The following is a 26,930-nucleotide window of genomic DNA, read 5'->3' as shown; positions in this document are numbered from 1 at the left end:
TTACACATTAGTATTATCTGTTTTGTGCGGAAAGGTTTCTAAACCGCGCGAGGTCCCCGCCCGGAACAATCGATCGAACGGTACGGGACGTCCCGTTCTTTTGCTGCGAAATCAATGGGAAACCCGCCATAATAACCGATGGCACATCGATCGTATTATATTATACACGCGCGACGAGATATTTTATTGTCGTCTGCGGCCATTGTCTCGGCCGCGTGAAAACGCGTCGGGCCACGCGGATGTGATCGCCGACCCAAAGCGTCCGAATCTTTAGCGCCGTCGACTTAAAACAGTCGCGTCGCTTACGACCCACCGTTATTCTTCGGCCGTACGGATTTCGCGTGACTGCGTAAAAAACCGGACGCGTATATTACCAGCGTGCCTATATCGCACAATATCTCGTCGCGATCGTCGTCCCATTGCTATAATATCATACACAGAGACGACCGCGCAATAATATCGTATAGTCACATATATTTATAACGACTGCAGTAGAAATATCGATTATCATTATCATTATTATTGTTGTTGTTGTTGTCGTTACAAACGCGCCCGGACTCTATCTCGCAAAACCTTCCGTCGTCGCACGCGAAAAAACAATAACGCGATTATAACATTATATAGCAGGTATTGTACACACGGCTAAGATGAACGATAAGTACGTCGTATTCGGTTGGTTCGTTGTCTGCACGATGGAATTCTTCATCTCGCCGAAAATTTTCGTTCACTCCGGTAAGTAAATATAATGTAAGACATATATATATATATATATATATAATATATATATATAATATATACTTCGTGCAGGCTCGTACTGTACAGGTATACATTGGGCACCGTATAATATATAATATGATATCAAAGATAATAATATTGTATGGTACATCATCATATCTGCACGTTATAATATTCTCGCCGTTGTGTGCGCACCAAATCATGTATACAATATAATAATTAAAAAGCGAACTATACACTTATACGCGAGCACGCGACAATCATTAGCATATAAATTATACTTGTGTAATTGCTTGCGCATAGTATAACGCTGTTCTTATGAATTATAATTTATATGGTATGTATTATTGTATCACGTGTTCGTCTGTGTCGGTTCACCGGGGTCTAATGAATAAGAGTCGTTCGTATTCGATTTTTGGAAATATATATATATATATATATTTGTATATTTGTTTTTTTACATTATTTGAAGCTACTAAAAAACAATACATGTTATAGGATTTTTTTATCATTAAGTTTTTATTTTTTCGAATGACAGCACATATATTTATTTTAAATTTCATATTCATTAAATATTTCATATTTCGGATATTTTTCTGAGAATTTCGATATGCAAAAACTTTATACTCTGCAGAGAACTAGGTCTGCTAACTGCTATAAAAAAGTAGAATAGTAAATTCTTAAATAGTATGGGTTTTAAGCGCAAATTGTTAAATTTGAATTCAATGATAAAGCATTGTATATGAAAAATCATTTATTTCCAAGGATAGTTTGTGTAATATAAAGTCTCAAAATCTATAAAATAAAATATTTAGAACAAGTAGGTAATTAGTAGTGATGAGTATTTAAAATTTAGAAGAGTGTAGTATAGTGGATATTTTATATTTTTCGAGGTACTCATATAATACTATTCTATCCCACTCGTCTAAACTTTAAATCCTTATAAGTTATTACTAATTAACGACCATCATATTGTTCGAAATTCGATTATTGTATATTCGAAATTATTATATATACTATATTTAATAATTTCGAACAATATATATATATATATATATGCATGCAGCAAAAGTATTAAAATAATGTTCTGCTTAGGAATATAAAATTAAAAATATTTGTCGATATTCGTAAAAGAAATAAAAAAAACTTACAGAAAGCATAATAAAATAATAATATAAACACGTAATTATAAAATAAATAAATACATAATCCGAAATGGCAAATGTAATAAATTAACAGTGTAACTAGTATACTTTAGATTTTATGTAATGATTAAACTTTAAAATGTTGGCCGTTGGGTATACGAAAATATAGCAAATTGAAGTATTATATTGTTATTATAAAAGTAGATATTTTAGACTTAAGTACTATGTTATATAAAAATTAAAAAGTATTATATAGTATTATTGTAATAGTAAAACCTATTTGGCGATTTATGCACATAATATTATAGCGACAAAAACCTTAACATCGTTACTCGTGTATATCTATATTTTAAATTTGTTAATTTATTGTGAACCATTAATACATTAAAATAAATTTTATAGTCATAATTATTATATTATTTATATAATTATACTTATTAGTAATGTTATTCGCGAACAATAAATTAATATTATGCAATACGAATGTATCGAAATATATTATTATATGCCTATTAGGTTATACTTGGTAGTGACTATTTATAATGAGGGCTGAATTTAAAATGTTGACAACATTTATCAAAACCATGAAAATTTGCAAATTTTTAATAATATTTTGAATTCAAAAATGTATTGCAAGTTTTTTAAGAGGAGGTATTTACTACGAGATTTTAAAAGACAATTAGTATAAAGCTACGGTAGTTGTATAAGGGTTTGAATTTAAAATCTTGACAATATTTGTCAAAACGGTATTTCATATAAACATATTAGCAGACGAACATCTTCGTTCAGAATCTTTTTTCATCGTATACAATGATTTATCACTATATACAAATTTAAAACATTAATTAAGTACAGCAATCTATTCAATGACGAGATGCACTAGGCATTTATAAAGTGGTTGTTATGTCTTATTGCCCTCTTACTATTCTTAATCATTGTAATATTTTAGGCTATTTTGTTTTTAAACAAAATATTTGTTTAAATATCGTTGAAAATATTTATGTATAAATAATAATGGATATTATCTTAATTTTTCTTCAAAATCATTTTAATTTTATTAATTTTAGAGTTTATATAAACAAAGCTATATATCTATAGTAAAAATGTTCTGGGCTAGACATTAAACGTCCTTTGCAACCTCATATGCATTGTCTTAATTATGTCAGTGACGTCACTATAGGTTATGTTAATGCTTTATAGTTAACAATAGTTATAACTATATTGCTTTATTATGCTATTAAATTAAAAGTAAAAGTTACCGATAGATTTATTGTAGTTAAAAATATTTATTTATATTTGATATTATACATAAGTATAAAAGCGGATTTTTTTAAAGAACATTTAAAAAGGTACTTACTGATATAACAAGTGTCAAGTTTAAAAAAAAAAAATAATAATCATATTGTACCTATACGTATTGTTTTAACATTCAAATAAAGTGGTTATGAAAAATAAATACATAGGTATCTGGTATATGTCATAATATACAGTAGTCACCGCTTATTGGACTAAGTATTATTGAATTAATGCAAATAACTACAACACTAATATATTAATATTAGGTTTACTGGTTTAGAATTTAATTTTAAAATTTTCAAAATATTTTAAATATTTAACTTTAAGGGTTCAAAATATATATTTGTATTATTATATGATTAAACTGATTTAAGTATCTTTTTTATACTATTTATAATTGACATATTATGAAACAGCTACTCTTTACAATTTCGCTAATCTAATCAATATGTATGTATAACTTAATCGAATGATTTAATTTGTTTTTAATTAGCAGGTATAAATAATTTTTATAAAAACAAAATAAGGTTTCTATGAAATTTTTGAATTTTCAGTAAATTTGGGTCAGAGTAAGTCTTACACCAAGTGACTTTTCCCATTTGATTAAAATTACGTATGTTATTGTACGCATCAAAGTAAGTTATTCTGATTTTAGACTAATAAAACAACAACAATATTCTGTTTAATTAAATATTAAATTCTTGTAAATGTTATCCATTTTGCTTTCTTGGTGTAAACGGAAGCCATACAATTTGTATACCTATAACTTATTGAAGTATAAACACTTTCTATATTCTGAAAATGTTTATCAATTAACTTTTTAACTACAGTGGCTTTATCATTCACAATTAATTATCAATACACATTACCCTAGATATTATTTATAATATGCGTTATAATGGTTAGATTACATGATGTAAGATAAATTATTTACAATAAATTTAAAAAAATCAGAAGGTATAGACTGAACCAGCATACCATTTATATGTTTTGTAAATACCTACAATAGTTAATAAAAATTTCAAAAAAATTGAAATTATTTCAATATTGACTTTAATAATCAATAATATTATTTACTATAATGTGTGTTGAATTTAAGAGATATTTTTTTATTATGTTTAAAAAAAACAAGAATTGTAATTTCTATTATGTGCTATCTATTTCTTATAATTATCTATTATCTAGGTAATAATATATTTTTAAATATTTATAAATTTAAATTAAAATTGTTATTACATACCTTCGCTTAATCTGTTAGGTAATCTGAATTAATAAAAAATACGCAGACAAAAATTTTTGATATAAGTTGGGGTGAGATTTTTAACAAAAAACTAAGATTTTAATAAAGCTATATTATTATTACTTGCTAAAAAGAAACAGTGTTAAAAATATTTGCAAATGATTTATTCTTAGCACATAGCAGAAATAAAATTTTTCAGACGATTGTCTTGTTCACTGATGTATTAATCTATCAAATTGAGCATTACTATACAGTATTCATTTCAAGGAGACATCAAAATTTAAAGTTCTCAAACTTTTGCTATTTACCGATGACATCAGGTCATTTCACAGAGCATCACCACTATTACAGTTGTGTAGTATTCAAAATAAATATTTATGTGGATTTTATCGAAGGAAGTATGTATTTGAATTTAAAAAAAACCACTAAGACTTTTAGATTTGTTAGTAATGTTTCTTATATTTTTTTAAAATAATTTCGTGGTCCAAACACTCAATGTTTTTTGTTCATATTCTCATTTTTATATTTTACACTTAAACATATATACCTAATACTATTCAAATCGCAACTTCATCTTCACTATCTACAAACATTTTTGCACAAACAAATTTAAATTTCCTTGGATAGCTTGTTTTGAAGAGTGCATTATGTTCATTTTGTAACTTGCATACCTCGAATAGATTTTATATAATGCATAATATTTAGGAGGTTGCTCTGTTGATGAATATCTATGAACCCCACAAATTAAAAAAGTTCATGAGTCGTGAACAAGTACTAACGAATATTTTAAAGAGGTACAACCGTACAACACGTGCGATCGTAGATGTCAACATATACGAGTGCATTTTAACGAATCGCGAAACGCAAACTCCGAATGCGTATAATATAACCATTGTGTATTTTTTTTGTTGAGTTTCGAGTGTATAATTTACACAAACATGGTTCGTTTTTATTTACAATAATAAATAATATTATAATTATTATATACTATCAAATTCATGGTTATTCTGTATTAAAAATAATCTACAGTACCAAATTTAATGTATATTTAGACTCTCGTTTCTCAGTAACTCGAAATTGAAAAGGAAAAAAAATATTTGAGTTATTCAAAAACTAAATAATCCCTATATATCGTTTGAAGGTAATTTATTTGTATTTGAAATAAAAAAATTGAGTTATCAAGAATCGACTGTCTATCTGTTTATTTATAAACTGCAGTGGTATTCGTTAACCGTTTAGCCTTTACTTAATAATGTACATTGTATATTATGTATATCGATACAAATACATATTATAACGTGTAATATCAAAAATATGGCGGAACGAAAATTATTCGAGAACGAAATGCGACTATTATTACGGATTCCCGTCTGGCATGAGTTTCTATAGTTAGATTTCCGGGGCACAAACGACGCATTCTGCGTCCATGTTTGGGTAGTATACATTGACGATAAAAATTAATAAAATAATATATCAATATATGCGATGGTTCAAAAACAAAACTTAAAAAGTCCTTCTTTCACCTTGATTGGTAATAATTTGATAAATTATCAAATCTGGGGATTTATTTGCCATTTACAGGCCCTAAATAAGTTCACTACAACCAGGACCTAAGATCATCAGTCCGCTTTATTCTCCGCATATATTAAGGTAATCTATAGTATTATATCATCATATATCTCCTACTGCAATAAGTGCAATAATTATATTACGATGTTACACATAATAATGTTGTCTCTTCGTGTGTAAGTGTTTCTTAAATATTGAAAGACGAATAAATATAGTATACATATATAATATATCAACACACTAGGATTCCATTGTGTTTTGTTTCGTGTACACGTCCGATATCAGACGTATAACATATATATATATATATGTATATATTGTGCGGCGTAATGGTATAATAGTGACAATCGTCAGCTTGTGTTTGCACTTTTGCAGAGACTGAATTTTGACGACGTTTTTTTTTCTCGAGAGATCAAACGAAGCAAATAAAAAACCAAGAAAAATCGTTATCGTTCACCAAGCCTTTCAATAATTATTGTCGTATAATATTATCACCGTCGCCGTGATTGCAACAAAAAATAAATACATTTTTTCAACACACATGCACTGGCGCGCGCGCGCCCGCCGCCGCACAATATCGTCTTTCACACTGGCGTGTGTTTCCATTCGGTTATTTTCGAATGCGTTCTAAAATAATATCTGTAATTTGCGAGTGAGCGTGTACGGATGTGTGTGTATGTGCGCGCGCGTATATATACACACGAAACGGGGTATAAATACCCGAATCTGTGTGTGTGTGTGTGTGTGTGTGTGTGTGTGTGTGTGTGTGTATGTTTGTGTGTGTGTGTGCGTGTGTACGTGTACGGATGTTGACAAATTAATAAGTAAGCAACGGTTCAGACGATATCCGAAAACGATAATAATATTTTATATTGCGTAAATTATTATTATAATAATATAATGTAATTTAATATAATATTGTATAGTTCACTCGTATGATATTATACAAATTAACAATAATATTATAATAATATTTTACTGTACCTACTGCACCGATTATAATACTGCGAGTGGTATATGCGCGCAGCGTGTACGACCGACCGACAACGTTATAATATTAATAATATTATAGTGTGTAAATTGTTTTTTTTTTCAGCCGACGGACCGGGTGAATACACAGATCTATGTTTTCGGGACGACCCAAAAATAGACGTTTGCATCCGCAAAAGAATTAACGACGTGGTCGAGCAATTCCATAAAGGTAACATAAGAAGATGCAGCAGCATCATATAATATCGTATGCTTATACGATATTACGTTATTAATTATTATTATTATTATTATTGTACGTACAAATCATTGAAATCATACCAGACTCTTGATGATTTTTTCGCTCACATATACTTCCTATACGTTTATAATAATAAAATATGGGTCAAGACGTTTTACGTTCTGATATAGACGCGCCGCGCGGCGGCTTTTTCAACAAGTTTCAATTTTATTGGTCTCGTATAACATAAACCCGAAGAGGTATAATATAAATAAGTACTAAGTACCCAATAATAATAAATGTTATTGCGTTTTACAGAATACGGACATTTCTATAACATATTAACACGTTATTCCAACGAGATGGAAACGTTCCTTTTTGTCACACTGCACCCGTGTAAATAAATAAATAAAGAAGTACACAAATAACCGATTTTTAATACTGACCGTGGTCGGTTTTATTTCTTTTGATTTGAATAACTGTTCGTCCAATAAAATCGGACTATTTTACAATATTAATAACATGCAAACATATAGAAGAAAATTAGACCAAACGATTTTTGGCGCAATGTACAGTTGATATAATAGCCCGTACACTGATACTCGCGTACGTCTTTTTATAGATTGCCATATTTTTTTTTTAACGGCATATGAAAAATAAAAAGAAACAAACATTTAATGGGTTACTAAATTAAATTTTCATCTTCTAAAATCTGTATCGTTGTAAATAATATCAATCGGATGTTTTAACTAATGAACTGATTGTTCGATTTAGAAAACCGTTCAACTAAATTAATTTTTATATAATGTTTTTAATAGGCACTATACACACTGACTGATATAGTGTGTCTATGATAATGTGACCCCTCAAAGCGGGATGCTTGTAAACTATAATACAGTGAAACCCATGCTGAATAGCGGACACTCTCGGTCACTGAAATTTTGTCCGTTATTCAGAAGGGGTACCTACATTTTTGAAATTCATAAAAAGTAAATGTTTTAAAGGAAAAAATTGCACTATTAGTTTTAACAATTGAAAAATTAGTCAAATAAAATAAAAACTAATATTATTGTTAAAATGTTAACATTTAAAATATAATATAATATCAATACAATACCCATTTTCCATTTAAAGAAATCAAAAGATAAAAAAGGCGGCCAAGTGTCGAGTGGAACACTGCAGTAATAGATGTTTTTAATTAAAATTCATTGTTAAATCATTTTATATGAAATATGGTGAATGAAAAACTTATATAGAAACTTACATTTAATTTTCAAGCATATTGAGCCAAAAAATGTTATTAACATTCAGAGAAAAAAAGATTGATAATCCCAAATGTCTATAAATAGCTCAAAAAAAAATATTTAGAAAATTATTTCATATGTTGGAAATGTTAACATAAATATTTTGTGAAATTTCAAGTATCTACGGTTGTTTGTTTTTGAGTAATACTAAAAAAAAAATCGATTTTGTCAAACACTGGGTTTGCGTAAAACTTCATGTTATTCCTAATTTTTTTTTTTAAAAAAGGCGTTCGTTATTCGGAAGTTTTTAAATTAAAAAGTAATAGAAATGTCCTCGTCTCCAAGAAATAGTCCGCTATTGGTAGGTGTCCGTTAGGGGAGGTTTCACTCTATACATAAAACACAGTTTTTAATTATTTTTCGCGTAAAAATACAACTGTCAAATTTTAGTAAAACGCAGTAGAACATAATAAAACTAATTATTCAAAATAAATTAAAATAGAACTAATCTCGAGCTCGAGCAGTTTAGTGGGTGGTTTTCGATATCATGTTTTCAGTTTTGGATGAACATAATATCTGCTTTAAAATATCAGGTGGGACTTGACAGGCATAAAATGTACTGTACATCATACAAAAGTTTGTGCGTGAGAGATCAGAAACATGGAAGTGTGTAAATATTTCCACGCATCGGAACAGCTATATTCTCGTATATTGTGTATACATAATATATGCTATACACCTACGTTAAACTTATAATCTGTACAAGAGGTCGACGTGACGGCTGCTATAGCGTCTTTAATAATAATTATTATTATAATATAATGTTTACATATCGGAATTTACAGTATATGTATGTATAATATTATAATAAAAAAAATTCAGCGTTTATCCACATTTTTTGAATTACTCTTCTTACTTTTCCTTTTAGGAATTGTTCTGGAATATATTTGTAAATGCTAAAAGTAATAATTTATTTAATATTAATTTCGTAGAAATGGATTTTATAAAATTTGTTTAAAACATAAATTATTTTTATAGGAATTCATAATTTATCTTTAAAATTGATAATTTAGTTTTACGTAATTTTTTGGAAGTGCTTAACGCTTAGCTAAATGGTACCTTTTATGAGAGTATGATTTAAGTCTGCAAGCCACTGCGACTCCAGCTGTACCAAATTAAATCTACATAAACCTCTATATAGTACTTCAGCCCCAAAAACAAGTGCTGTATAGAAGAACGCACGAAATTAACTTTAAAATACTCCTTATTTATTTTATTTTAGTACTTATATATATAATATATTTTCCGGGAATAATAAAATCCTTTTTCAAATTTTACAATATTCTTTAGTTGGTAAAACAATAAAGTATTTAACGGTATTTAAAGCTTTGTGCGAGTGTCGTGCAAATGGAATTCAACGAATTTTCTAAAATTATTTTTATGTAAGTTCTTAGTATAAAATAATAATAATTATGATAATAAGATGTTATTATTTTTAAATACATTAAGAAAATAAATAATAAATCGTGCTCATTAATCATTATTATGTCCGTTTGGAATATATTTTATGTCCATTTATATATTTTTTTTTATGGGACCTGTTGTTTATTTTTTGCTCAATAATATGCCTACAGGAAAAACTCCCACACGTTGTAGAACGATCCGATTTCGATTTTTTTCTTTGAATGTGAAAGACTTCATTAGGTGCATTGGAAATCGATTTAAAAAATTCTATTTCTACTCTATATGTTAATAAGATTTTGAATAAAACTGATTTTTACAAGTTTTTGTTTTTTATTAAAATTATTTTTGTTTTAACAACGTAGTCCTATAATTATTGTAAATTCCTTTTCAAATTTAATACGTTTATATATTAATTAACTCCTTTATTCCAAAAATCTGTTTACAAATCGTAAAGAATTTCCAATTTAGATATTAATTTTTAAAAACATAATTTTTTATTACTTTGTTTTACGCATAAGATGTCTATTTCCATTTTTCAAATACGTATACATAAATATGATATAATTTAATTTGTTGTGTAATATTTTACAAATAAATGTGTAACTTTATAGACTTAACATATTTATAATTTATATAAAGTAAAATAATATAAATACGAATTATTTTTATTGAACGTATTTATATGACTATAGGTAATGATGAATTTGGTTTGCGTGAATTTGATCCATTGCCCTTGGAAAATCCGTTAAATTTCGAACATAAAGCTCGTCTGATTGGTGGAAAAATTTCAGTAAAGAACATGATGACTGAAGGTTTGACAACAGTCAAGTTGTTATCGCTCAGGTAAGATATTTATAGATGTATAATATAAGGTGAAATGTATATATTTTCTGCAGTAGGTTATTTCCTACCAATCTTTTAAAACTTATGTTGTATATTAGTTAGATTTTTAATATCCAAATATATGGTTGAAAAATTCTGTATAGAATACTCATACGTATTAAAAATATAGTAATTTAGAAAAAAACATTTGAATACATAAAAATGAATTCGATTACTTAAAAAATATATTTTTTACCGATAATTTATGTCAGTTTTAATTTTTGAATGGCTGGTTTTATTTATTTATTCGTATGGCATAGACAATGTAACAATATATATATAATTTATGTATAGTAATAAGCAGGTAGCAAAACAGAATATAATGACAAGTGGTATAAACAACAGTATAAAAGTATAAAAGTATAAAAGTATAATGACTATAGCATAATGTCCAGGCTTTTCGCCCTGGAAAATGGCTGGTAATCAATGTTTATAAAATAATTATAATTAATGTATAAACATGAATACTTACATGATAAATATACAAATAATTATTGTATTTATAGTATAGATACAGCATCAAATAATGCTTGTAACAACTATATGTATACGGATTACGGATTGATTAAAAAAATTTGTTTTTCATACATTTAAAAGTATTTTTCTATTTCAAAAAAAATTCTATTTAAAGAATAAAGAGATTATTTGAATACATATTTGAGTTTATTTTTTTGAATACTTTATACGACTGGTTCTTAAAGTACGTATATTTTAGCGTGAGTTTAGGTTTAGTTTCGATTTCAGGGTAGATCGTAGGTACCTATATAATGTAGGATCACTGACAATTGACATACCTACGAGTAGATTTTTAGATTAATTTTGATAAAAGTATTCTTCGAATTTATTAGCAGCTTCCACATAACCAACTCAAATCAGTTATTTCATTTCATTGTAGCTGTATAATATAATATAGATAAACAGGTAAAGAGCTTATCAAGTTTATTTTATTTTTTCTCGTGGGTCTGAGAGAGAAAACAAATATTGCACGGATATCCTCTTAAGATTAACAATCAAACTGACGACTTATTCTGCAGGTACGTGATAACAAATGCACGTATATAGGCTTATACATTTTAACGCATATTATGTCAATGTACGTATTTATTTAACTTTATTTAACGTGTACATGTATATACGGACATAATAATATAAATAGGTTCATCATAAAAAGTGATTCACGAAGAATGCTTTCCCTCCCCGATTTTTAATTTAATAATTAATTTAAATTTATTCAAATTCAAATTTTTTGAATAATTATAAATAAGTTCAACAACTTATATTGTCAACATTTAAAAAAAAATATATACCTACGCTAAATAGTTTAAATAGAGGAATTAAATTCAAATTCTCATTTGAAAGAAAGATTAGAAGTTTGTATAGCTGTAACAGAAGAACACTGCTCAAATATTAAAAAAAATCTTTAGAATTTGACAATATCGTCATAAAATATAATTAAATATTTCAAACATCAGATTTTGAATAACTATATACACTTTTGAATAAGAAAAATAAGATGAACATGTTTGATGAAGCTCCCTGTAGGTATAGTCTGTATAATATATATTATAGTAGAGTTCATATTATGTTTGACCGAAAATTCAATTCGTAGAATTTCCTTATATATCTATACACGCACATACTACGCAATATAATACTTACGAATATATTATATTATATATGATGTGTGTTTGATTAATACGTCGTGATATTATATAGATCAAAACTTCAAAACCCAAATAAAATGGAAGTGGGATTCTCCGCAAACTTCAAAAACTTATTAAGCTCCGGTCAATATCAGTTCAAAGGATATTTGGGACGTATGCCGATAAACGCCAACGGCCGATACAACATAACATTCAGTAAAGTTAAATTGATATATTATTTATGTGTAAAAATATAAGACCATCGTAAATATTATATACTATTTTGTATAGGTACATAAGCTACCTGTAATACATATATGCACGGTATATATATTAATACGACATACAATCTTATATACCTACCAACCTTCAGGGCGTGTGCGTCTAAAAAGCTTATATGAGCGTTTAACACACACACACATATGTATATATATATATATATAGACGTACAAACAGTGTAAAACAATTTCAAAACTATCTTGCGCATATATTTATTGTATAATATTATAATATATTATCTACGTTATATATATATATATACATATACCTACCTACGTTGTATATTATATTATCTACATAGCGCACATAGCGCTTACAATATTATTATAATTAAACAATAACGCGCGATCCGTGTTGCAGAGAACGTCGAGACGAGCTACGTGTTGAAGGCTAAGCTGAAAGAAATGGAAAACAGCACGTTCGTACAGCTTGAAAGTTTTCGCTCGAATCCACCGAAATTCGGTGAAACTAAAATCTTCGCCAGTGATTTGGTGCCAGGAAACGCGGTGTTGAGTGAGTTAATTATTATTTTGAATATAATCGCAATAATCGCGAAAGGATGCTTGGTAATATAGTACTCGTATAATATTAAGGTATATTATAATAAAATTTAATATAATATAATATACCACCTTTGGCATCTTTATTCGCGGGTGAAGTTTGGTTTGACAGTATAAGTAAAGGTATAGTGCGATTGTCTGCTACAGACATCACTTCGTTGTTGTTGTTGTTGTTGTTTCCCGTCTTTCGTTTAATAATGTTATTTAATATATTAATATATATATATATATATATATATATATATATATATATATATATATTGATAACACTGTGTTACTGACGTAAATATTGATTTCGTTTTTTTTTCTCGGAAATTCAGCAGGAGCCAAACTGCTTGTATATATAATACCATAGTATGATGTCAACAAACGACCAGTGAAATTTAATATTATACTATACCTATATGCGGTACGAAATAAAATATACGAGTAAACCACTTCCAGCTGACCTAATTGTATTAACTTTGGTGACTGCTGTTTGTGCGAGTGGTGTAAATATAATATTATTATATTATTTCGTTGGTTTTGTATCGAATGAGTTGTGTGCGAATGGTAATATCCAAAAATAAACCGTTGTGTACGTGTATCACACACGGTATTTATGCCCATATAGTATGGTATAAATAGTTCAGTACCAATCGATTTTACTAAAAAGTAAGAATTAAAATTAAAAAAAAATAATAAAGGTTGGAAAATTTACCTCGGAAAATAGCCTATAAGATATTCATATAAATTTACATAATTCGGGCATATAATTCTTCGTAATAACCGTGTAATTTATATGTTGTCACGTATATGATAATAGCTATAGTGCAACATAATCAGATTTGTTTTATATAAGTGATAGGTCAATTAAAATTTAATAGGGAATGGATTTCTATCCTGTAAAATAATACTTACTTGGATCGATATAAGTAAAACATTTTTTGTTAAAAAAACGCCTCACGTTATCTTTTCACATTTTTCAGTTTATATTTTTAATTAATAAACTTGTATATTATATTGTTCTTAAATTATGTTATTATTATTTTTAATTATCAAAATAATGTAAAACACGTCATATAAATAAAATCAATATAATATTAACCGTCTCGCTTAGTCTAAAAAAAAAAATAAAAAAAAATAGCTAGTTTAAAAAATATATATACATAATAATGATATTATTTTTACAAATTCAAAATAATAACATAGTTTATGTACCTAAGTAAATAAACATATAGGTACTAAATATAGTAGTATACATACAATATTCATACATATGCCACACCCACAATGTAATTTATTTCATAAATAACATGATCATAGTAAGTCAAATAACATTGGTTCCATGAAATAGCCAATGGATATAGTATATTTTATCTACTTCATGAAATGGAAACTATTATTTTATACTTGTGTAATATTTTATATTATTTACATCTCAAAGATAACTTTCGTGAAATCGAAATGAAAATGTTAACAAAATAATTACATGAATATAATTTTTTAAATTGTATATATTAAAACATTACACTCTAAGTAATTACTATGTTACTACTAAATATTATATATTATAATTTGTAGGTATACAGTCGTGATACTACTAAATACCGAACACTCACAGTTATCGAAATTTGGTCTGCTGTTTAGAGGGGGTAAGGTAAATGAAAAAATGAGCAATATCAAAATATATCGAAAACATGATATACATATATTATATTATATTATTTGCATGTATGGTATATACTTATATTATGTATTATTATTTAAAACAAAATTCAGTTAACGAATAAGACGGATATTTCATACGTGGATAAGATAAACTGTATAATAGTATAATAATGTGTGATAAAATATAGTTGGATTTTGGATAATAATTACGATAAGATTTTCAAAATCTAACCATAAAAGTATCAGTTATATAGACTTTAAAGTATCCCGTAATTATAAGTTTTCCTAAGATAAGTAGTGAAAAAATGTCCGCTGTTTGAAGGTGTTCGTTAAGGTTTCACTGTATATTGTACACATGTTATCAATCACAGTTATATTTATATCAATTTTTAATAATGAAAAAAAAGTAATATCACAAATCATTGTAAAATCTTAGAATCCAAAACGTCAAAAAAAACGATCACAATGTAAAATAATTGTATTCAAATAAAATATTATGATCGTGATTTTCATTCTAGTTCGTTTGAACTTGTATTCATTCCGAGATCAGGATATATTATCATAATATTTCTATATTGTGACTCAACACATGTGATGGTGGCTGACAGAAACCATGTTAATTTGAATAATAATAACGTGACTACAGCACTTCCGTAGGTTATACCTGACGAGCATCAATATTCATGACATATAATAATAACAATAATAATACCGTGTAAAGGAAAGTTTCATAGCGCGATTTTCTGAAATCGGTGACGAAACTCATTATATAATAATAATATATTAATATACTCGTAATACAATATAATATAATATAATATATGTTGATTTTTCTTTTCGAGTTGCAATAGTAGTTTTCCAAAAAGCAAACGTCACAAATATTTTTTAACTTTTATTTTTTAATATTATTATTAGAATACATGTTGAATATAATTAGTAGCTTTGGATTAAAGGAAAAAGTCCCAGTCTGATTGCATTAAAAAATTTCCAATAAAATAATATTACTAATGTGTAGACACAGTTTTAATAAACATTTTAAGTTATACACTTTAATTATAATTAAATAGTTTAAAAATTGTCTACGAATTAATTATTTACGTCGATAAAATTCAGTATCAAAATTATGACTAAACAGAAAACAGCTTTATTTTATGCAAATAATTCATTCTGAATAGTAGATCTTTTGGAAAACGGTATTTAAAAAAAATTAATAAAATAATAATAATAAATACTGCTTGGTTGAAACATTTATCCTGCAGAATTTCCATTCTTGTTGTAAATTACCTATCATATTTTGTAATATTTACAACCGTTTATAGATGATAATATTACATTGAAAATAATTAGGTATGTGTGAAGTGTATAGATTTTCAATAAACAATTATGCGTTTGAGATGTAATCATTAGTTAATAGGTATTAAAGTCGATGCAGTTTTGATACATTGTTCCTAACTTCTAAAAATATAATCATTTTTCATCTAATGTTTAATAGAGTTAAAAAGAAGAACTGTGAGATGCTAGATCCAGGAGCTGAGTGTGAATGTCTGTATATTTGATCCGATAAATTAAGCACAGTTATAACTATAAAAAATATACGCACGTGTTTTGGTCTGAACCAGTAACCACGTTTAGACATCTAAAATAATAGATTGTATTAGATAACTGAGGTCATATTATTATCATTATTATCTAGTGAGTAGTTAATTAGTAGTGAGTAATTTACCTAGCTAGTTTCAAATTTCAGACTTTCGATTTATTAAAAAGTTTTTTTTTTTTGTTCATCACCTAACTGCTCTTCATCCATTGATATAATAATACATTTGTTAAATTATTTACCTCGACGAACCTGACACGTCGTATTCATATTATATTATTATGTAGTTGTCAAGCTCGACGTGTCACGAGAACGACTGATGCGATTATACATAATATAATAATAGTATATATGTTATAAAATAATAATAGTAATAATATTTAGGTAATGCTAAAATAATATATCTAACTATATATAAATGTAAATAACCACGTAACAACAAAATTAATTGTGTGCAACCTTGCGCCCCATATCACGTTGGATGAAAAACTTTTGAAATACAAATTGACTATAAAGTATAAGTGTATACGGGTAATCGCTATAAAAAAAAAAAGTTGCAAACCGAATTTCGTTCCAATACTTTATAGTAGTAGTGTAAAATGTAGAACAAAAAACTACTTGTATTTTAGTGTATCTGTTTGATCCATTTAACGTATGGCACTCATAATTTTAGAAAAAAAATAAGGTTTTTGAAAATATTTCTTTTATATAATTATTGTAAGTAATTATAAAATGTTTTTGGAAAAAAATTATATTTTTATTGGTATCTTTTAAGTTTTTGACTCTTTTGAATAAAAACTCGAATTTCATATTATGTATTTATCATACGTCCTATATCATATTAACTGTTGCGTCATGTGGGAGTACATTATTTAAATAAGTAAGTACATTCAAAGGCAGAATATTATTTGGATTATTTCAATATATAAAAATTAAATTTCCGACAAATATAGTTTATTACTTATAAGTATTTAAAATTTAGATGAACAAAGTAGTGGACCAACATTCTATGAGACACCCCATTTAGCTCATCAATACTTCATTGATTTAAAATTATGAAAAAAAAATATTTTCAAAACGTTTTAATTTATTAGTTAAGTTTAATTTTTGAAATAACGAGTGTCTTGTGTTAAATGTCATTCAGTAGAATATTATTCGATTTCAGTCTTATGAGTATTATGTATTATACTATATGTGTGTATTATTTTCAGTTAGTTTGTTATCATTTTTTTAAGTGGAACAAGTGATGCACTTTAAAAGTAAGTTTTAAGTATCTCTTTTATTGGTTTGACATTTTAATCAAGTGCCTACGTACTCTAAAGACGTTATTTATTGATTTATAGCTTTGTATTCCTTCTCGAGTAGCACACGAAGAAAAATTATTAAAGCGTTGACGAAAATTGAGACATTCATGGCTTTGGTGCACTTTTTTAACAAAATCGATTAAGTTTATTACGTTGTAGTTGAAAACATAATATTCCTGGAATGGATGTCAATAAATATTCTAATAATATTCTACTCTTGCATACAGTTGCCAGTTGGCGTTTTTTTAAATATATTAATTTACATTCAAATTTCAAAAATTGAAAATGTAAAATAAACATAATATTTATAAATAACAAGACAAGTGCAGAAGTCAGATAAAATTATTTCAAAAAAATATCTTCTAATTTTGTTATATATATATTTTTAAATTTATTCACCAAAAACTATTTACAAGGCTTCAGCATTAATAATATTGTGCAATATATTTTTCTTTGTCTATAAAGGTCTGCTTTGAAAAATTATTCATTGTGACTGCACACTTTTATCCGCTCAGCCGCTTTTCATTAAGAAATAATTTACAAAGACTCGTTCGTAGTAATCGTGGAGCCCTTGTTTTAAATATTCAAGAATCTGCCATAGGTATATCCAAGTCTATGTCGAAATGAATAGGTATACGGACTGTTCTAATGTCTGTGGCATAGATGATTTCATTATTTAAAATTGTTTTTTTTTTATATTTAAATTTGCATTTAATATAATAAATTTTTTAATAAAGATACATAATATAATAATAATACATCACAAACGAAAATATTTTAATATTTTCTTTTAGTTTTTCTATATTCGGGATAACGACCAACAACGTAATCTTTGAAGCACACCTCTTTATATTATATACGTACTTTGTTTTTGCAAAATGAAAAATGGTTTTGTTTTTCTTTGTCTCTTTTTGTTTGCAGACGTGTGTATTACAGTGATATTATTTCGTATACATGTTTACCGTGTATGTGTAAGAAACAATATTATATGTGCCCAAAAGTCATTTTCACAGCTTATATACAGAGTGATTGACCAAGCTATCCATTCCTCAATCCTATATTGTTTTATTTAATAAATAATTTATTAAAGTTTGGGTTTTCAAAATATTTAAGTATAAATTAAAGGATCATATTTTTAAATAATTAGATTTCTTATACCATTATTAAGGAATTCCTACTGTATATCGATATAAGCTTATTTTTTTCCAAACGAGAACCATTTTTTTTTTTTTTGTAAATCCCGAAGAGCAGATGATTTTTTTGGAAATGTTTTTGTATTTATATTAAAATTTAAATGAATAGTTTTTGAGTTATTAAGATTTAATTTAAACGTATAATATAAGTATTAAGGATAATAGCTAGACTTCAAAAATAGTTTCATAAAAACTATTAAGTACGTGTAATATGATTTTATAAGTTTAATGAATATAATATGCATAAATAGATTTATAAGAAGATATATTACAATTTGAAATTTTAAAAATATTCAAAGTGCGTTATCATAATATCTATATTTAATTGAACAAAATAATCCAAGCATTAATTTTATTGTCAGACATGATCTTTAAACTTTAAAAGTATCATTTTCAAAATTAAGAATACCAGTTGTTTGTAGATAATATAGATTTTGAGCTTTGTATTTTTTACCAGTTAAAAATAAGGTATTTTTAGCAGTATTCCATAAACCAATAAGCTTTTAATATTAACATATAGTTAGTGTATTAATATATTTATATTTATTTATTTAGTTAGTTAATTTTAGTGAAATACCGTTTTTAAACCAAATGATGCGTTCGCACTTTTCAATATTTTCCTTTGAATAATAGAAAACTCTCTTTATAAAAGTGTGTTTTTTACAGCACCAACTCATCTCTATGTCTTATATGTTATAATATGGCATTATATCAAATATCTAAAAATGTCTTTATCGAAATGTAAGCCTGTCGATGCACGAATGACAGCAAACTATCGTTTTGTAATATGAATCGAACACAGTATGCCATTATATATATTATAATACTCGTTTCAATACACCTTTTGTATCTCATTATACTTATTACTACTTACTAGATATAATAAAACATTTTACTTACTTTTATCTCAAGACTCAAGATCTCATTATACATACAAAGTGAATTTTCCATTTTTCCTTTAATAACTAATTTATTTATTAAAATTCTGATTATTGGAACTTTTAAATGTACTACCTTTTCATTATAAATTGTAAATCAGATAACTCTTCTGAAATGGTTGTTGTCGTTCATAAATCGAAATTCTAACGAGTAGTTTTTGAACTATTAAATTTGTTTATACATATTAATAACTTAGAAACTACTCATTGGAATTTCAAGTTAGATACAACGACATTTTTGATAAAATCATCTGCTAAATAACTAACCGTAAAAAACGTTATTTCTTATTTGAAAAAAGAAACTTGTGTCATCACAAAACATTCCTTATATCATACCTATAGGCTATAAGTTATATGGTATAAAAAAATGTAAATAGTTGTATATAATTATTATAGTCCACGAGTACACTTAAAAATGTTAAAAATCAGAATTTGAATGAATTCATAATTAAAGTAAATAACAATGGAATGAGCAAGCTTAGTGAATAACTCTATAATGTATTATAAGTATACTCATTTGCGTATTGTTGTCCTAATCAGATATCCCATTTGCGCAAAAAAAAAAAAAAAAGAATTTATATCAGACGTTATAATAATTATATTGATTTTCTATTCAACAACGAAAAGAACATTGTATGGAAAAGTTTGCAAATTATTATTGTCTTTTTATTCTCAGTTTTGTTTTTTAAGTAAAATTAATTTAAAAAATATTTCGTGAGCCTTAGAAAAAATAAACAAAGAATGACGCATCTAAATATGCATGCAGGTGATCTTACACGTCTATTCCGCTCTATGTCTTCTGATTTCGGATTTATATTAAATTTAATTTAAAATTTATATCATTGATATAATGATATAAGATTTTCGAAAGCTTAAAATGTATAGGCTACTGCATATAGTAAGTCAACGGGTGGTGGGTAGGTTTTACTTGAAAATTGAAAGCAGTAAATTATTATCAGTTTATCCTAAAAACGATTTTGACCGAAAGTTTTTATCAATACAAATTAAAAAAAATGTATAGCAATGAAGATTAATTGCTTATTAATTTTTTTAATACCTTTACGGACTCCAAATAAGTTATTGTAATAATATGATAAAGCTAACATATATAATTTTATATTATATAAAATAACTTGTGAACTCTTTTAACAAACATTATAATATAATGATGACAATATTTAAAAACATTCAAGTACCATAAATAAAATTTGAATAAGTAAATACGAATCTTTGTTAATAATATGTAGGAAACATATTAACAGATAACAAATTAAATTAAATATGCTACCAACTAATTAGATTGCATTAGTTTGAACCATAAAATATATTATATAAATTAATTTCAAACTATAAAAATCATAAACATATTGTATTAGTCCATAATATTTTCAAAAAAAGAGTACAATTTTATGTACTTAACACAATTGTTAAGGACACTAGGACATGCATAAAAAAAATACTGTCTTACGAAAAATAGTACGTCTGGTCACCATATGTATACACAACTAGCTTATAATAATCTTGATTGAAATTTGACTATAGTTTTTCATTCGTTTTTTTGTATGAATAGTTGTGACGATTATATGATTTAATAAATTTAGATCTAAAATAACGCTCTTAATGTTCATCTACTCGTATAAAAACAGTTTTTCAGTATTATTTCAATAGGTACATGTAATTATTTTTGTTACCTTGAGTTGTTATAGTTAATTAATAACAGCCACAAGCCATTTTTATTTGAACGTATTTTTATCGTTAGCAAATATTTTCTGTTTGGTATTACTAAACAGGCTGTCTATCTACGGTTTTTCAATTCACACTAGATGAGATAAGACATTAAGTAATCTAGGTATAAATACTTACCTTTATAAACGGGTATATCCTTCATGGCTGTTATTTTTAGTTAAAAGGTTAAAAATTGTATTTTTTACAATATAATAACATTTATCGGAACTAAAAAAAAAATCACTATTCAAAGGTGGTCCAATCGAAATTTTTACTGCATGCATATCGATTTTGTTTAAAACTTAAAAGAAATAATGTTTTCCCCTTTTATGTATAAAACATTTTTTTTTTTTTAAATTGTTGACTTTTACTGCTATAACCTGCACAAAGCTTTGAATGCCATATTATATGTTCGAAAGCGTCTAGTAATGGAATTTCTATATATAATAATTACCGAGAAACTACTTAAACAAAAGAGCTAAGGAAATATTTAAATTCGTGGTATTTGTACTATGTTTAAAAACAATTGTGTTTAATCCTGGTAAACATATCATAAGTGATTAAAAATAATGTGTATCTATGCTAATGCTATGCAAAATGTGGATGGAGCTTTAAAATAATTAGTTAAATAGGTATAGATATAAAGTTTCCTTAAATTATATCATAATATTCATAATATTTAAAGTTTAAATGCGCACAAAAATTTATTATTTTGTTTTTAGAATACATTTTATAGAATAAATAATTATAAGTTCTGACTCTAAATACTTTATTCTATACTTTCACTTATAGTGAACGAATAAATAATCAAATAGTAAATTTGTAACAAAAACAATTTTGATTTGTATTTCTTTAATACAAAAAAATCGATCAATTTTGAGATTTTACGTGTGTTACATTATTCGATTTATTTTAAATAAACAAAATATTGTGATTGTAGTAATCTAGTATCTAACATTTGTTTTTTCGATAATGGTATTCTATAATATACAGACGATCGGATTGTAACCGCTTGCAGGTCGCAGACTTTATCCTATAACCGTTTATCAAAACCATTACGATACAGATATCGTAAAAAAACCTAACCCATTTTTGGGTCGCGTTAAGTCATCTTTTTAAAATAAAAAATAATTTATAATTATAATAATATTTAAATAATAATAATTATATTTATAATTTATATTCTATAATATAAAATTATAGTAATATATGAATATCAAATCATAATATAAGTTATTTAAGTTAGTCCTACTACAAAGTATTAATCAATTTTAGCTTTTTTTTGTTTTTCTACAAAACTCTCGTAGGTTGTGAAAAATGTAGGTCTAAAAAGTGAGTCGTGGGCCCAAAAAGGAAGAAGACCACTGAATTAGAGTATTAGACTATGAATAATCGATTTTATAAAAAAATATTTGAAATAGATAGTTACAACTTATAGTTATTGAAGTTGACATTTTTTTTTTTAATTTAACAATATTTGTTGTGTTAGTAGAAGACAATGTAATGTAACGTAAAATAAAATAAAATAATCATATTTAAGATAAACTTTACATATTATTAGGGTTTGCCACCTACATGTCATCCATGTGAATTAAATGAATTATTAATTTATGGAAAAGCGTAAGTCACATATTTTTAAAAAATGACATATTATATGACACATGAATTATAAAAAATATGTACTGTGACATGAATATGTATTTTTTTTTACAATATACGGATAGTTTAGGTACTCTTGACAGCAGTCAAATTTGTTAGATAGTAAAATTCATACTACATTTATTTATATTGAATATTAAAACATTTAGTTTCTGTACTGAATGATCCATTTAATAATATAAGACACTCATTTTTTTCTAAACAAATGTTTTTTTACATTATTTTAAATCGTTGAAACAATAATTTTCTATTCGAGTAATCCATCAAATTATGTTCCTCAACTCTACTCGTCTAAATTTTAAACTTGTAATAAACTAATGGTCCAAAAATTAGATTTTTATACTTTGAAATACTCCCGATAATATTCTACTTCAAAACATGAAATTAAAAATTTCAAAAGAGTAAAAAACTTACAAATAATAATGATAACAATTAGTGAAATAAATAATTTTTTCTAAAAAATTTTGTTGTGTAATTACTTAAAAGTGTTAAAACGATGTAATCAAAATATTTTCAAAAATGTTTTTTTTTTTTTTTATATAATAATAAGTATCATTTATTAAATTTATCATCTTGTATATAGTGAGACGCTGGTGTAATTCTTTAGATCCTGAAAGTTTTTCTTTTTAGACTTAAATATTTTCATAAATAATCGATTCATGATTCGCTTTGTATTATAGTCTATATTATAGATTCTTTAATAATAAATTGGTAGGTAGTATAATAATATGTTGCTTTGCAGAACAAATTTTTGAATGGAGCTGTAACAGGCAAGATTTACCTCCCGTAATTTTTACTTCTGTCGGTAAATATATATTAATTTATAGTTCACTCAGTCATACGTTTTATACCGATATAGGTAGGTTATAATAACTATAGTATCTATATATTCAATTAAATAATTTTTTTTCTGCATAAGCGATCTCACGAAGTTCTCTAGTATAGAAAAACATTATAATACACAGGTATTTATAATTTTTAGAACTGTTTATTGAGATTTTTACATCGAAAAATGAAATTCGTTCCTCGAGTAGTACATTTTAAAATTACTTTATCGCGTTTTAAAACCTTTTGACGTCCGTAATACTGTTTTTTTTTTAAATGAAATTACTCCACAGTAAAATACTTAAGTTTCAACACCTTGGTAACTAACTGAATAATTTTTACTTTGAAGAAGTTTTATATACAATATCTCGGAAAACAAAGCAATTACTAAAAGTATGTATTCGCGTGAACTATACTGCGAGTAATAGTTAATAATAATAATGGTTGGTTTGTTGTTGAAATGATTAAAATCATTAAATTACCGTGACTACCTATAGGTACACAATATAATATTATATTTAATTGGTCGCTATAGGCTTCTGTAATTATTCTATATAAATATTTCCAATTACATTTCAGCTAAAACTTTTATTAGATGTTCAATAACGTGTATAGCGATATTGATATGTATATTGTTATACCTATAGGTTATTGTTTAACAATAAATTGTATAATAATATTGCATACTTATATAATATGATGATATTATATAGTATGGCCGCCGTGTTCACTTAATGTTGTTTATTTTAAAACAATATTCAATCAACTGCAATAATTCAGATTCTGAGCGGAGTTGCTTATGATTATTATTTTTGTGTTTCCAGTCAGCAATTTTTTTAGGAGTAATTTTGCTTCAACATCTGGCAGAAATTTGTATGTATTTACCAACGTTCAGGAAAATTCCCGATACTTTTCTTAATAATCGGTAAAACTAACTAATAGAACTTTGTCCGATCGGTTTTAATTGTTCCAAACCATCGTCATTATTTTGCAACACACATCAGTTTGTTTCGATAAAAACAAACTTAGTTTGAAGGGGGGAGGAAATCTTCATAATTTTTAGGGTGACGCTATTTTAATCGCATTCATAATATTAGAGGGCTGAGTGCGTTCCGTATCTAGCCACCGTGTGCCCGTGAGGATGTGTATATTTATGATGGACCGAGTAAACGGTTGTGTTTGAGTATTATGATCGAGGTCGGTTATTCTAATGTTGCCGTACCATAGTCGAATAATTTAATAATATTATAATAATCACCAAATGTATTTTTCTGTTGTTTGCAGACCGAGTGGCGTTGAGGTTTGTAAACCAGTATGCAATACAAATAACTGACGAACTTTATCCGGCCGTTGGACCAGTACTCGACAACATTCAAATGGACATGTGCAACAAGATGTTGTCGATGTTTCCCTTCGACGTTTTGCTTCCACCAACCAGAACGCATTGATGATATGAAAAGGGCTGTGAATTTATAGAAAAATACATTTTTTTTTACCTTAGAGTAAAACTTAGTTTTCTCAACACAAAATTTGAGTTATATATAATTTTGTAGCACATTTTTGATATTTTAGGTCAGTTTTTTGACCTCGTGAATTTTTTCTTTTGTATTGTGGTATTTTTAATGATTTTCATCAATTTTGTTCTTTATTTATTTATTTATTGTTTTTTTTTGTATCACATTAACAATTGTTTAAACTTTTAAAGTTAGTATAATAAAACTTTTTTTTACAATTGATAAGTCCCTAAATAAATTAAACAATTTTTTTCGTATATAGATATAAAAATAGTATTTTTCTTTAGTAAACTTTGATCATTTTCCATGTGTTCAAAACGTTAATTTTTTTAAACATCTTTAAACACGCTTAAATGAATATTTTAGTGTAGTCATATGGATTTTAAATGAATTTTAGACATGACTTTTTAGTTTTTTTTTTTTTTTGAGATTATATAGTTTATTTATAAAAAATTGCACAACCCTAATACTTAAATACTATGGATACGATATAGGAATCAGATTGTTGACACAAAAGTTACTGATTAAAAATTATAATTGCCATGGATACGCTAAAAACAAAACCACTTTAATGAATTATAGGAAAATCACATAAATAATTATTTAATAAATATTTAACTATTAATAGCATGTAAATAGTAATTCCACCTACTACCTATATAATATGATTATTTCTTTAATTTGGTAATATATGGATATCAGCACGAACATATTAGTGCAAGTCTAAAATTTACAGCCATTGTCATTGAGCGTTTGTTTCTTACAATACGCCGCTTTTTAAATAGTCAATTTAACCTATAACATTTGGCTCTAAATTAAATATTGATTGAACTGAAAGTGAGTAAGTTAATAAAAATAACTAGGTTAAATCAATGTTAAGAACGCTAATCAATAAGTGAATTGTTTACAAATAATTTATTTTTCTCTAAAAGTTTAAATTTTAAAGTTAACATTATGAAATTTAACTCAATTAAAAAGGAGTACATTCATTCATTGTATTTCTTATTATTGCTACCTAAATCACATATACAATGATAGTTGTATAACTTTTAAATTTTTTAAATAATAATAAGTAATAAATATTTTATTAAAAATATATTCCGTACTATTCCTTTATTTTGTACAATAGAAGTTGTAGTAGTTTAGTAAGTTTAATTAATTACACGTTTATGCCAACTAATTTATTAAATCAAGGAATGTTTTTTATTTCTGTTTATTTGTAATCAAAACCATTGTATATTATTTAGAATGATTAAACTAA

At 26.2% G+C, this 26,930-nt stretch overlaps 1 protein-coding gene across 1 annotated transcript; it reads left to right on the top strand.

Annotated features, from left to right (window-relative positions):
* The first annotated feature begins 201 nt into the window (after positions 1-201).
* On the top strand, positions 202-26,299 carry LOC132927522 (uncharacterized). Its single transcript, XM_060992065.1, has 6 exons — positions 202-732; positions 7,082-7,186; positions 10,596-10,746; positions 12,502-12,644; positions 13,068-13,220; positions 25,440-26,299. The coding sequence occupies exons 1-6, from the start codon at positions 648-650 to the stop codon at positions 25,601-25,603; spliced, it is 801 nt and encodes a 266-aa protein (XP_060848048.1). The 5' UTR covers positions 202-647; the 3' UTR covers positions 25,604-26,299.
* The last annotated feature ends 631 nt before the right edge of the window (positions 26,300-26,930 follow it).

Source organism: Rhopalosiphum padi, chromosome 3 (genome assembly GCF_020882245.1).
Source record: "Rhopalosiphum padi isolate XX-2018 chromosome 3, ASM2088224v1, whole genome shotgun sequence".
Classification (NCBI taxonomy): Eukaryota; Metazoa; Arthropoda; class Insecta; order Hemiptera; family Aphididae; genus Rhopalosiphum; species Rhopalosiphum padi.
This window is presented reverse-complemented; position numbering and strand designations above follow the sequence as displayed.

What these genes read in the sequence shown, in the direction of transcription:
- LOC132927522 (XM_060992065.1), top strand. Translation starts at nt 648, where the DNA reads ATGAACGATAAGTACGTCGTATTCGGTTGGTTCGTTGTCTGCACGATG. An exon ending in GAAAATTTTCGTTCACTCCG is followed by an intron (nt 733 to 7,081) that starts GTAAGTAAATAT and finishes TTTTTTTTTCAG; the next exon opens with CCGACGGACCGGGTGAATAC. An exon ending in GGTCGAGCAATTCCATAAAG is followed by an intron (nt 7,187 to 10,595) that starts GTAACATAAGAA and finishes ATATGACTATAG; the next exon opens with GTAATGATGAATTTGGTTTG.